The 15,144-nt window shown below is 41.6% G+C and overlaps 1 protein-coding gene across 1 annotated transcript in view; it reads left to right on the plus strand.

Moving 5' to 3' along the window:
* Positions 1–15,144, plus strand: part of LOC116432825 (uncharacterized) — a 474,592-nt gene that overhangs the window by 440,514 nt on the left and 18,934 nt on the right. The window contains exons 7-9 of the mRNA XM_031990240.2: positions 4,309–4,425; positions 5,223–5,336; positions 5,468–5,611. Of these exons, the coding sequence (XP_031846100.1) occupies positions 4,309–4,425; positions 5,223–5,336; positions 5,468–5,611 (375 nt within the window). The remainder of the gene's footprint in view (positions 1–4,308; positions 4,426–5,222; positions 5,337–5,467; positions 5,612–15,144) is intronic.

The following is a 15,144-nucleotide window of genomic DNA, read 5'->3' on the forward strand; positions in this document are numbered from 1 at the left end:
TATTTGTCTTCAGTTTTGTTTGATTCGTCATCTTCGTCGCCATTTTTGTTCGATACTTCACCTTCGTCTTCAGTTTTGTCTGATTTTTCGTTTTGGTCTCCATTTTTGTCTGATTCTTCATCTTTGTCTTCATTTTTGTCTGATTCTTCATCTTTGTCTTCATGTCCGTCTGATTTTTCATCTTTGTCTTCATTTCTGTCTGATACTTCATCTTCGTCTCCATTTTTACCTGATTTTTCATCTTCGTCGTCGTCTTCGTCTTCTTTCCCTGTGTTTCGCATTCGCTCGAAAGAGTCACGCTCGACGCAGCTTCCTTAATTTCATGGTTAATGGAGAACCTTCGACTAGACGAAGCCAGAGGAAACGCTCGAAATGCCAGGACAATCTTCCCTTATTGTTCCCAATTAAAAGCTGGGAAATGTACGTTCACGGAGGCAAGTGAGCGATGATGTCCATGAGAATGGAGCTCCTGAAACTTAAATGGTCTTATTCGCGCAACTGTGAAGGAGATTTTTTGGGTGATTTTTTGTTTAACGGTAGTAGATGCAATTAGGATGCAATTCTGTGCAGTGTGAAGTGGTTCAGGAAGATTCTTCGTTCGAAATAAAATTGCTTATTATAAAACTTTGCTTTTTAAGAAAATTCAGTTGCCTGCTTCGATGATTTAATGTGTTTCGAAGAATGCCTGACTAATTTGCCTTTGTATCACTTAATATTTCTACTAAAAGTGAATAAACGTTATTTTATATTTGTCACTGATCTGCCACTGTCAATTTATAGTTCATTTATTCTGGAAAATTATAAATATTTTGTTATTAAAAATTACCAGCTCCGTAATAAGCAGAAATACTCACTACAAGTCAGACTAAAGAGGAAAACTTCGCGTAACAAAATTATATTCTACGTTTGTAACTTGTTTCCCATTTAGAACCTTAATGGACCGTATCTTTTTGAAAAAATAAATATCACTTTAGTTGCTGAACGAAACGTAAAAGCTTAAAGGGAGCGAAAGCTTTTCAAAGTCCTTTGCCAGCTGATGCGTCTGTAACATGTTTTGCTAGACATTTTTATCGCAATTCTAACGTGTCTTGTATTTTAATGACATTCCTTTTTTCCAAAAACCTCTGCTCCTGTTTTATAAAAACCTGACGTTCGCTGCAGTTCTTTTTCCTGAAACATTCGAGTTACATTTTACGTTCCAACGATCGTCGATACTAATGAAATAATACGCAGCTTCCATTGAGAATTTATTTGACGTTACGAATATAAAATTTACCTTAACGACTGCAATTTTTACCGGGGCGACGGCCAATGAATTACGAAATCGAAGTAATAAAATATTTCAGTATTTAACAATGTTTGGCGCAAGATAACGCGGATATAAATTAAACCTGACACGTTGTAATTAATAAATCTGCAATAATAAAAGTATATTTGCCCGCCGAAATTGCCTCGATGAAATGAAATCGGAAAATAAACTTTATATTACCGTTATTAACGTTCGCGGCGGGTATTTATAGTGAAATATTACAACAACTTCATTCGATAACGACGACATTAAGAAAGCAGTTGACAAAAATATAAATGTCCATACCGTTATTGCTCGATTGTCGCCGCGAGCCGCGATTAACGGCAATTTCCATATATTTCGTCGAAACGTGAGTAACAGCCGGCTAATTATGGTAACTCCAGCAATTATCTCAAAGTAATCTGACCGCGCTAATTGCCATTTTTAACAGTTGATAATTCCTTTACGCCTACGCTGGGAAATTATCAAAATTTTCGTGTAGCAATTATTGCGTTCCATCAGCGACTCTTTAATATAATTAATTCTAATCATCATTAAATTTCCCTTTTCGCGGCTCGAACAATAGACATACGGAACTTCTCGATAATTTCGACTTTTTAACGATTCACTTAACCCTTTGCACTCCAAGGGTGCCTCGATCACCACTCGATTGTTGCATCAAAATTGTAAAATTCCGTATTTAACGTTAACACTAGGTTTACGGGCATTTATTGTACACTTCATTCTATTGTTCCTAAAAGAATTGATGCCCGTTTATTTAGATCGTGGAAACTGGAGATTTGATAGTAGGTAATTGGGGAATATGTCAGTGTGATCGCATCAATCAAAATCGGCGTAAACATTTACAAAATAATATTTCTAAAATCCAATATGCGTCAATTTGACGCGTTCCGTAAACCTAGTGTTAAGTCTCGAGCGATCTGTCGATACGTGAAATGTGGACACAAAATACCATTGTTCCCCTTATTTTGTGAATAGATTCCTCGTCGAGTTAGTTGAAAAAAATGTCACCTATATCTCATAGAGGTAAATTGAATATTTCCAGTGACAAATCTTTGGAGTGCAAAGGGTTAAAGCATTAATCTTCGACCGCGAGCAATTGTTACCGACGTAACGAAACTCCTGAAAAATTGGTCGCAAATTCGTTGTTTCTATTTACTCCGACTTCATACATTTGTTATTATGGAAATTTCCCCTCCGTCACTGGAGGGGCAAAAGTTCCGACGAGACAAACAAACGAAAAAAAGAAATAGTCCGGACAAAGAACAGTCGCCAATAAAAGTATGAATAATAGGCGAGATAGATGACGACGGAATCCCGCCGGTTTTTCGGGCCGGCGCAGCGGCGCAGTGATATAGGTCAGTGTTTGCAGCGACGCGTTTTCCACCCTTTTATTCCGTGAGACAAGTTGAGCTGGAGAATATAAATTTCACGGAGGTCGTTCCTCCCGACTGGGAGGCGGGAATGAATGGTCAGACGTTCGATTCAAGTCGAAATGTCTGTCGGGCTCATTCTGTTCGTTCACGGTAGCGAGTGTAATGGCGGCGATCGGTATTAACACATTATCAAACCGGTGAAGAAGATCTTCCATTTATTTCTAGGATGCTTGTCTTTCGTCTCATTCACTTTCTTCGTTCGTTTTCTATCGGTTCTTTCATACTCGAGTTACAGAAAATGAAGTCGAGTTATTGAATAAATTTGTAGTTTAAGTTAAAACATGAATGATAAATGAGGACTGATATTTTCCAGGAGATAAAAGTAGAGTTAACACGTTGAATGCCGTGGGAATGCTAACTAAATCGAATTACTATAGTTCATTCAATTAAACGATGATTATTTGAAAACATATCTATATTACAAATAGCGCTACTTAATACGGTGACATTCAGGTAGATGAACTTACAGTAATAATGATTCAATTCAAATAATTTGATATTATATCTTTTCCGTTTTGTGTAGTTTGTTCTATAAAACCGTGCAACGTTCAACGTGTTAAAACTAATTAGAAAACAAGATAAACATTAGCAAACATGCAACGAACGAAAGACGAACATCACAATTATAAAACGATCCAGAAGAAACGAAAACTGCCAAGTTAGACCGTCAGTGTAGCCGTCGAACGTCCCTAGAACCACTTCGGAACAATGACTGCCAAAGATAAAAATAGAATGAAAACTAATTAGGAAACAAGATAAAACATTAGCAAACATTAGCAAACCTAAAACGATAAACCTAGAACCAATTCGGAACAATGACTGCCAAAGATAAAAAAAGAATGAAAACTAATTAGAAAACAAGATAAAAAAACATTAGCAAACATTAGCAAACCTAAAACGATAAACCTAGAACCAGTTCGGAACAATGACTGCCAAAGATAAAAATAGAATGAAAACTAATTAGAAAACAAGATAAAAAAACATTAGCAAACATTAGCAAACCTAAAACGATAAACCTAGAACCAGTTCGGAACAATGGCTGCCAAAGATAAAAAAAGAATGAAAACTAATTAGGAAACAAGATAAACATTAGCAAACATGCGACGAACGAAAGACGAAAGTCAGAATGATGAAACGATCCAGCAAAAGACGAGAACTGGCAAGTTAGACCGTCAGTGTAGCCGTCAAACGGCAGACGGACAATACGTAACTGGCAGTCGCTAGGTAGATCTTTATCGGCGATGTCCGAGGCCGTCGAACGTCCCCGGAACCACTTCGGAACTGTGGCTGCCGGAGATAAGAACTCGCTCGAATTTGCTCGGCGAAGCACGAGGACGTGAAATTGGAAAGGAAAAGAAGGGGCGCGCCGCGGCGGCCCCGCACGTTCGCCGTTTCCGCTTTCTGTCTTCCCGCGTTCGCCATGAATCGAGTCCCCGTTGACGCCCTCGTTCTTCCCTTTCATCGTGTCCCAGCCCTCCCGCCTCCGCCGCCCTTTTCCCGCGATTTCCCGGGGACGCTTTCTTCGACACTTTAACCGAATGGAACTGTCGCGTCGTTTTTCAGGTGGACGTCACCGAGCTGTGTCCCTCAGCCACGGTACTCGCGCAGCAATTGACCCATGTGGAACTCGAGAGGCTCTCCTACATCGGCCCCGAAGAATTCGTCCAAGCATTCGCGAAGGTACGTGTCCCGTCTACGATTCTCTCGTGTTCTTCGTTAGAGGATCACGGATTTCGCGTGTCAGCTGATCGTGAGAGAGATTTCTCAACGATTCATTCGCGGATGGATTGATTTCGCTTAGATTCTGTCCATTATACTCGTCAGTCGAGTGTGAACGGTTATTTGGATTGAGTAAGTGAACGTTGAATTTTGTTGAATTTCAATGATGAAGTATTTTGTATTTTTATTGAACTGTTTGAGTTAAGCGATCGCGCTTCTTTGTTACGCTGTCTAAAAGAGTGTCGAATTCAATTTATTTGTCTTTTAATTATTTGTATTTTTATTACCTTAGAAATGGAGAAGCGGAACGACCGCGGTATTTATAGTCTTTTCACGTAAAAATAGAGGAACGTCATTCAGTCTCTGAATTGAAACGGAAGCGCGATCAATGCGTTGCACTCAAACGGTTAAGTAGTATAGTGCTATCTTCTTGCTTTAGTTCTGAAGTTTCTTTTAATTAAAAACTGAATGTTATTGATTAAGGAATTGTGTTTTGAGTACTTTAACACGTTGACTGCCATGGTGGTCACCGATGACCGGAGCTTCCAAATTGATGAAGAATTATAATAAAGAATCTGATTTTAAATAAAAATGTTTAGTAACACAAGTAGTTAAATCATAACCTGATGACTATTGTGATACTAAACATTGTTATCAACGCATATAAGTATTACTATTCAAAATGCTAGAAATTCTCGTGGCAGTCAATGTGTTAAGGTACGAAAAGATGATCGATCTTTTTGTTGTTCGTTACGTAGGAGTCTCCTCACTTGGAAACATCCTTCAAGGACATGAAGAAGACTCGCAATCTCGAATCATACGTCCAATGGTTTAATAGACTGAGCTACTTCGTAGCAACCGAAGTGTGCAAGGTAAATAATCAGAGAATCCTAAATTAAACACGCGAATATCAGATATGTCACAGGGGAACTGACGCGGAAATTCGTTTCAAAACTCCGCTGAAAGCACGTAATGCTGAAAAAGAATCCGTTCAATTTTCCAGCACGCAAAAAAGAAGCAACGCGTTCGCGTGGTTGAATACTGGATCGAAACTGCTCGTGAATGTTTCAACATCGGCAACTTCAACTCCCTGATGGCAATTATCGCTGGCCTGAACATGTCGCCGATATCTCGCCTGAAAAAAACGGTAAGTAACGTATTTCATCGCGTTAGTCGCGCTCGATAAATTCTTTATGCGTTCGTCCTAGAACAGAGTACACTAATTTAATCACTTCCAAATTCGAACTAACCAATTTCACTTTCCCGTTTCGTGAATATCTCAGTGCAACTCGTAAATCACACTTCACGCGACTTGATTTCGAATTCCCCACTTTTTTACTCTGTACAATTTGCAAAACCGACGGTTCAAATACAAAATGGAATCACATTCTGTTGCACGACTGCGAAAGAAACTCGATTAAACAATCAAACAGTTAGCTTGTTTGCTCTCCCTGTTGTCATTTGATATGCCGGAGTCGCGACGAACATTTCAAATTGATTCTTACTGATCTGAACATTGTTTGCTTCGTTTGAATAGAAATTAAACGTTACGTTGCTGTTATTAATAGTTGACCTTCAAAGGAATCATTAAAAAAGATTTAATTGCTCATAAAGAATTTTCACAATGCACATAATTCACTACTCGTCCAAAACGCGCATCTTCTTGCGATGAACTGGTCCAAAGTCGCTTTCGTCGCTTGAAAAACAACGACACCGTTGCAATTCGTATACCGCGTAAAAAAATCGCACAAAATAAATCGCACAAAGAAAAATCGCATAGAAAAGGACCGCGCAAAAACAGGCTCGACTGTGGCGCATAAAACGCCGGTGTTCCTCGCGTCACCGCGTTAGCGCATTTCCATTCCGTTTATTTCATTCTCGATCTCGGGGAGTATATCATAGACGCCCAAGACACGTACGGTCTATTGATCAATTCCCCGTTCGCGTGAACCGAAGCGACCGCGCTCGGGAAGTTAGAAGCAAGGTGATCGATCGCGCCGCGCCGGGAAGTGACGGTTCCGAGAGGATCTGTTCGGTTCCTATTTCGTTCGGTTCGCCGGGACGGCGACGCCGCGCGGCCCGGGAAGCGTTAATACGACGACGGGCGCACACAGGATTGGCCACGCTCGTTTGCACCACCGTGGCCGGGGGATGAGCGCGGCAATAAGCGGTCTGTAATCCTCGTAAATCGAGCGCGGCGCCGCGACGACCGGCGTTAACCGTGACGAATCGCCGAGAATCGAACCGTCCGCGCCGCGAACGAGTTCGAAACCGGAGAACATTTCCAGGAGAACTCGCGGCGAGGAGCCGCGTCGACGGACGAGTTCGGCGAGGACCGGCGAGCGAGGGGCGACGGGAGAACGCGCGGGAAAAGGGAACGCCGGGAACAGGAACTGTTTTAATTGAATTCTTTTTTCGTCATTGTTTCGCTGCCGGCTCGATCGGAACTGTGCCCGGCCGTCGAGTTAATTAAAAAGTCAAACAACGCTGATTTTTTTCATCGTCATCATTTCCCGCGAGGCTTTTGTTTGGCTTCGCGGCGGCGAATTGGAAAAGTATCATCGCGGCGGACTCGGTGTTTTAATTGTCGCTGCGATGATTTCTGCTGTAACTTTCCCCTTTGACTCATTGTGCGCGCGGCATGGCTTGGTGTAGCAATTTCTGAATACTATATGTTGATCGTTTGAAATGAGGCAATTGAGAGTGGAAAGGACTGGAAAGCAGTAAACGTTTGGCTTTGAAAGGAGAATTGTAAAATCTGTATTTATTGATACTATTTTATCATACGTTAATTTTCTTTGTTTAACGTATCGTTTGAAATGTTTCTAATATTCTGTATGGCTTGGTGTAGCAATTTTTGAATACTACATGTTGATTGTATGAAATGAGGCAATTAGAGTGGAATGTAGCGAACAGTAAACGTTTCGAAAGAGAAATATAAAGTCTCCATTAATTCATACTATTTTAATATACGTTAATTTTCTTTGTTTTACGTATCCTTTGAAATGTTTCTGAAATAATATTCTTGTTCGACACTCCATTGTTCCGATGGTCCACTGTGTATTTTCATTCTGAAAGAACTTCGGAAATTTATTGCTCCCTCGCAGCCCTCTAAATATCGAGCGCCGCTTCATTAATCATATCGGGCGAGATCCAGCAGAAAGTAAATAAAATTGCCAACAGCTGTTGTTCCGGGGGGCTCTGTCAATTAAATTCAACCATCAATTTCTGTCCAGACGTCGTCCGCGAGGGCTTCGATTCCGCCCGATGGCCGTCCTTCTCTTTTAACGAACGCCATTCACCAGGTGGATTCCTTTTTCGACGCGATACCGCCGCCGCGCTCGATTACTTTTAAGCGTTTATAATTATAAGTGGCGCGCGGACGTTCGGCCGGCGTTTGTTAACCGCGGAACGCGGCCCTGTTCCCCGAGGGGCATGAAATCCGCGCGAGCTCCACGAAAAAGGGGTGAAAGGCTGACCGTTGAATGGAACCGATTGTAACGCGAGTTTATTGGAGCCCTTTCTCGCCGCTGGAAAAGGACCACGCGCTACGATCCGTGACACACTGGCGAAATAATCGCACCGCCTGTCGTGCCCAGCAATTGCGTTTCCCGCGGGAGAGAGAGAAGGAAAATGGCGCATATGAACTCTATACTTCGCTGCATCTTTTGTGAGTTGATTATTTAAGGAAAGGGAATTTTATTTAACTGTGTTTGGTATTGTTGGATGGCGAATGGTTGAAATTTAATTTCGTGCTTTTGAGAGGATCGTCGGAGAAATAAGATTGCGATGGAAAATGGTGCATTTTTTGTGAGTTGATTATTCAAGGAAAGGGAATTTCGTTTGATTGTGTTTGGAATTGTTGGATTGTGAATGTTGGCAATTTAAATTCGTGTTCTTGAGAGGATCGTTGGGGAAATAGGATTGCGATGGAAAATGGTGCATTTTTTGTGAGTCGATTATTTAAGGAACGGGAATTTTGTTTGATTGCGTTTGGAATTGTTGGATTGTGAATGTTTATAAATAATATTATATATTGTTTGCTCCATGCAAAGTGGTATATTATTTTGTGTTGTACTCATTCGATGCGATTTTGCAGTTTAAAATTTTGTACATATATACAGAAGAAATTGTAATCTAGTAATTCTTTAATATAGTTTTATATAGTTTTTGTGTATAAAGATTGATAGTGGATCTCTGGAAATCTGCTTAGCACAAAATTCTATAGTATCGTATCGATTATCCGATTTAAAGACGAACCTCACCCAAGTGATCACACCGTTAACCACGATCTCGCCGCGAATTGAATTAACCGAGCGCATAGTGGGCGGATACTGGACACCGCGATAAGCAAAATGAAGTTTTATGGTAAACTTTTGTATGGTAATTCTACCGTGACCACTGCATATGTACAAGTGTGCATAAATAATCTTATAGACCGCGCTGCGTGCAATAAACATGTCGCGACGAATGGAACTTCTTTAATGAATTTCCACAGTCGCATAAAATAATTAACATATCGCACCACTATTTCCTAATTACCATAAAAACACCAGCATCGAGAAAAAACGATCTCTAACAAGCAAAATACAAAACTAAGAATATAATCGAACACAATAAATAAATTAATAAAAAATCACAGTTTTTTATCGAACACTTTAGAAGCTCCCTCCAATGAAATTCCTATAAAACAAGTAATTTGATAATGAATAAATGAATAAAAAATCACAGTTCTTTCTCAAATACTTTATAAGTCTTCTCCGATGAAATTCCTATGAAAAAAATAATTTGATGATAAATCAAATAATAAAAAATCACAGTTTTTTATCAAACACTTTAGAAGCCTGCACCAGTGAAATTCCCATAAAACGGATAATTTGATTTGTACACGAGCAACCGATATACTTTCCAACGAATGGGCGGAACGCGTACAACTTTATCGCGGCTCGGACAAATTGCTAGGCGAAGCGGCGGCCATTATATGTTTTTTCTCGTTTTTAATTACGAAACCGTGCCCGGTGTTCCCGCGGACGTATCCCGCCGGCTCTATCCGATTCGGACTGTTATTCAGGGTTCATTTGGTTCGGCCAGCTGATTTATACAGGTCGCGCTTAAAATAATTGCTGCAACTATCAGCGGCCAGGCGGCGTGGCCCGTTTCGTAATTTTCGTTAATGAAAATTTAACGTTCCCGTTCGGTCACGCACGCGCCTTGTTTTCACACCCCTTCCCACGCTGCTACACCCCCCCGCTCCGCCATCTGCCGACTCGCTGCGCGGAAATCGTTGCGAACTCGCGAAAACATCCGCGGATTTTTCACGCGTAACGACTTCCGCGATCCCGCTACACGTATTTTAAGTGATTAAACTGTTACCACCGCGAAATCGGACTACTATCGAGTAGACGCTATCGCCGAAACGACGAAAATTATTAATGTATAAAATAGAGAAATTGTTTTCAGATCGTGTCGACGATTACTTTGAAATTTGAATTATTCTGAGGTACGTTGTTGCAAGTTTGATTCCTCTGGTAATAATTATTTTGTGGAACGAAGAATGTATTTGTTGAAGGAATTACTAAATTATCTTGGAGATTATCTAAAAATTCAAATTATTGTGAATTATGTCGAGAATGGCAACTTTAATTCTTCTGGTAATGATCATTTCGTTGAATTTTAGTGGACCAATAATTGGGAATAAGGGCTGATTTGCTGAAGAAATTATTTTAATAATATATGTCGATGAAAATGTTCCGTTGGTTTGAAAATGTTAAGTCTTGTTGAATCTATAAGAAGATATCAATTTTGACATTAGTTAATACAAGGTGTAATAGTAATTTCCCAGGTCATCGACCGAATTCTCCAGTTATGAAATATTCAAACGTAGAATTCACGCCCGACCGGGCCCGCCAATACGCCGGGAACCCATTACGGATTGAAAAATAATTCGAGCGGCGTGCAGGTGCGTCCCGAAATCCAATTATTTACGAATCGATGCGGAACGTTAGTACCTGCAATAAATGGAAAATTGATACGGCGCGTCGATAACTTTCTAGTGCAACAGAATTAAAAAATTATCGCTGCCCACGCAGGAATTTGCGCTCGGCAATTGCTCCCCTGTTTCCTCGCGCGTTACGTAATCGTTTCATTACAACAAAATAATTATCACCTAATCCACATCAGCAGAAATCACCAAAAAATCCCTTTAACCCAATAAAAATTCAACCCTCCTTGAAACTAACTAAAAACACAATTCCACCTTATCAACGCGTAACCTCAAAACGAAATTCCTAAACCCTTAATCCAAATTATTATCCCGCATCCCCTTAACACTACACTAAAACCCTCCCCGTTCTCCATTAGACTAACCTCGTTACACCGACATTAACACAATCACCCCTAAATGAGGCTCCAGGTAGCTCCAATTACGCTCGAACGATCAGCGACCAATTCCAAGATCACGCCGAGAGCCAAAAAAGACAAAGCTTAATCGGGTCATCGGGAAAACAAAGAAAAGAAAAAACCGTCAACAGCATCCCGAACTGCAGAGAAGCAACCAGAGTTTCGCGAGACATAACACGGCGCACGGTCCTCGAACCCGATCGCGTCGGGTCGAATCAAAAAGGAAATCCCGTGAAAGAACTCGGTATCTCGAAAGTCCACTGGAATACGTCCGCGCCCGCCCCAGTCCGCCCCCGACCCCGGGCGACTGCCATTTGCCCGAGGAGAATATTCTCTTTGCCTCGGCGAGGGAAGCCGTGGAACTTTCAACTTCCGCGAGTTTTCGAGACGAAAACTCGGGCGTCGAAAACTCGTCACCGGGTATCTCGAGCCGGCGCTCGTTGGCCCGCGTTCGGGAGAAACCGCCGATACGGCGACGTCGCTGGAAGATAAACGATACCGGCCTCCTTCCCCCTTCTCCCCTAACCTGCCCGCCTTCCCGTGCGCGCGGGGGTTAATTTCCCACAGAGATAATCTGCGAGTGACGTCTCCTTCTAGCCCCGTGAAAAGGAGACCCCCGCGCGCTCACTTCTCGCCCTCTCAAAAAGCTAATTACGCTCGGTCGCCGCGATCCGCCGGCCAGATAACAGCCCCTACTTCTTGGCCCCGCAGCATGTTCGGTTCATTAGCGGGGGCGGAGAGGGCGAAGGTGTTCGGACGGCGATGTCGAAGCTGTTCGAGGTCTTTATCGAAGGCGTTGCGCGGGAATCGTTCGAGGGTGGTTTTTGATGCGATTCTTCGGTTAGGCGAAGCGACGGTTGATCAAATGGCGCGGGAATAATGATGATGGGGGACGTTTGGGAAGCGTGGATTTTTGTGGGAAGATTCGGTGAATTCATTTGCCGGAGGGCTGATGGATTTTGGTGTGCGCAGGGATTATGGCAGTGACGAACCGAATCCTCGTTGCGGAGGAATTATTCGGGATTGTCGGGGTGAAGTAAATATTGGGGGTGTATAGGGGAAATTGGAAAGTTTGAGTTTAGTTTTTATAGGAGGATCAATGGTTTTGTTGATGTTCGTATGGTATTTTTAATTGAATAATTTAGTTGTTGGTTTTTAGGGGTTGTGTGATTGTAAGATGGATTTTGGATTTTTTTAATGAGATTTGAAGTTTCGAAGCTGCTGTGTAATTGTTCGCGGCGGATTTATTAGTGGATAGGATTGTGTCGTTTATTTTGTTTACTTTCGACAACGGGAAAACTGAACGGAAACTCCGTTCGCCGTACCTTTCCCGCGAAGTCTCGGAATCCATTTGACATTTCATGAAACCTCGGCGCGGCTTAAGTTCGGCTAATGCATATTTAATATCCGACTTTTCACCGTAACTCCGTGAACTTTGAAAACTTAATTACGCTTGATCGCGACGATTCTAACCCTCCCGCCTCCCGCAATAACCGTCCGCGTCACGGGAGAAATTTCTTTTTCCCGCGGGGAATAATTTTCACCTGGCTATGCGAAGTTTATTGGCATCGATGGCGTGACGTGGCTCCAATTTTTTAATTAAAAGACGAACGACTTAAGGAAAGACTCTTTGGGAACTGGTGACGTGATTTCCAACCCTTATCTGTGCGTTAGTATCTTTTAAGTTTATCGCTTTGCTGAGAGTATACAGATAACGAGCGGAAATAAATTAGTTGGAATAAACAGAAATAAATTAGTTTATTCGGACGTTTATTCTACACTTTATTCTACTGGCTCTAGAAACCTACATATTCCTTAATACAGATCGTGAAAATTCTAGCTTCAACTTTACAGTATAACAACGTGTATTCGCATAATTGCACGAATCAAAATCGACTTAAACTGCTACTAAATAACATCTAAAAATTCAGTATCTAGTGTTAAATAGAAATATACTAACCATAACGGTGAAAATAATAAAAGGAATATTTATAAAGTTCGAAAGAAAAGTGAATTTCATTTATTATTCATAAATTACTGCAGTATTATGTTACTACCGTCTATTCCATAGAAATTAATTCCGTGGTCCGGGTCGGTACATGGCATTCGTTTAGAAAAGTACTGCCGTCACAAAGGGTTAAAGTGCTACGTCGTGTATGCAGCGACGTTGGTCCGCAAAGGCTTAACAGACGCAACGGAAAGCATTATTTGTCCAGTGAACTGATTTCAGAATTTTCAGTTTCCGCAGCGTCGGGAATCGAATTTCCGGGGACGAATTTGCATTCCTCTTTTCCTTTGAGTCGTCTTTCCGCCCTCTAATAATTTATCATCCGTGGCTCTCGACCCTTGGCGACCCGGCCGCTCTTTTATGCGACAAAACTGCACGAGTCAAATTCAAATTGAGTTTTTAATATGGAAATCAGCTGGAAACGTGAAAATCCCAGCTGCGAGGAAAAACATCGGATGACGAACGACGACCGCGGCGGCCCGCTTCAACGGAAACGTGTTAATGCCACCGAAAATGTCTTTCATTGGGGACATTTCATTTGGAAACTCGAAACCCTGTTCCACCAATGGCACCGGCGTTCGGAGGCGCATCAAATCGATTTACTGCATATTACAAAACATACAAATGTTTGAATTAACTTGAAAAATACGGTGGTACGGACCATTTAATTTGAAAATGGCACCGCTTTTATAGTCTAAGAGAATAATACTTGATTTGAAGGAGTAGGTAAACAGAATAACATAGCAAAATGTAGTAACATATTTATAATAAATTAACGTACATTGAAAATCATAAAAATACAAAGACAGCTTGTATTTTAGAAACGACTGCATAATGAGACACCTTAACCCTTGCGGACGAATGTCGGCATTTCGGCGAGATGAAATGTTCGTACCTGGAAGACTAAATCGCAGACAAATGATTTAATTACTTGAACAGCAAGAGATCAGCGCGTAGTTTTCATTTTTCTCTAATTGCTGAAGCAGCTGATATAATTTAGCTTCATCGGCTGAAGGTTTAGTATATTTCAAAGGTTCTTCTTCCGCAATGAGTTAACATTAAAACGATTGAACGTTCTCTAATAAACTTACATTTTGATTCTACATTGAATTGTTCGCTCTCAAGCTAAGCTTCGGATGATTCAAATTCTCTGTCATAATTTCCCGTAATTAGAGCGCCGGTCGCAGTCGCCGAAACTGGTTCCGTTTCCCCGGTGCCTCAGGAGTTCGCCCGAAAACAGCTTCCGCGACCTGTAACCTCTCCATTTATCCCCTCCGTTTCCCATCCGAGTTTCAATTTACCGGATCTACCAGGAGTCTCCGATTTCAGGTGTGTTTTTTCCTTGTTGTCGGCCCGCGACAGCATTTCCCCGAGAAATCGAATCGAGTCACGCGGAGAAAAATGGCTCCCGCGGCGAGCAAAGAAACCCACACTCTTTCAGCGAACGCAGACTGCGCCGGGGAGGCTTCCCGATCCTCCAGGAATTTAGTTTCCTCGGGATGGAGCTTCCACCGAGAAAGAATCCGCGCGTATTTGCCGGGGAATCCGACCTCGGCCTTCACGCAAAACGTCTTCGATGTATCATGTCGCTCGGTAATTCCTCGTGACATCGATCCGGTGTCCCTTAAACATTTATAGTCCTCTGAAGAGGTACCAAGACGCCTCCGTGTACCCTTAATTTTTAATTTTCCAATTTGACAGTTGATACTCGGAAAGTTAGAGATGAAAAGGGAATTTCCATCGAGAATAGAGATCGAGTAATTTGAAATAATTCATCTGTTCGATTTTATCTCGGAATTCAATAGGAATCACGTTTTAATCATTTACATGGAATCGAGAGTTTGTTAAATATTGTAATGTATTTTTCACTTTTTCGAGGAAAAATGATTTTATTTCATTACGGTGTTATATTAATAAAATAATTTGGAATATTCTGTTATCAGTTTCCGAGAGAACCGGCGGAATATAAATTCGGGGACGCGGCCGACAACGCGTCTCCGGGAATTTAAATATAAAACGAGAAAAATTTAATGACTGCCAATTTGGATGACAATCTATTCGATTTACATTGGCGAATGTTAAAATTGACGGACGCGTTCGTCGCGGGCGTGGCGCGCCGAGCCTCGCTTTCAATTGGCCGGCCCGGAAAGTCCGAGACAAACGAAATTCGGTTTAATTAATGCGAATTAACGTGTCCGGCATACAACATCGGAATAGTTTTCGGATAATTAATCCGAACTAGCCAACGGAAAATGGCTAACAATTTTATGGCG

Source organism: Nomia melanderi, chromosome 9, assembly GCF_051020985.1.
Source record: "Nomia melanderi isolate GNS246 chromosome 9, iyNomMela1, whole genome shotgun sequence".
Taxonomy (NCBI): Eukaryota; Metazoa; Arthropoda; class Insecta; order Hymenoptera; family Halictidae; genus Nomia; species Nomia melanderi.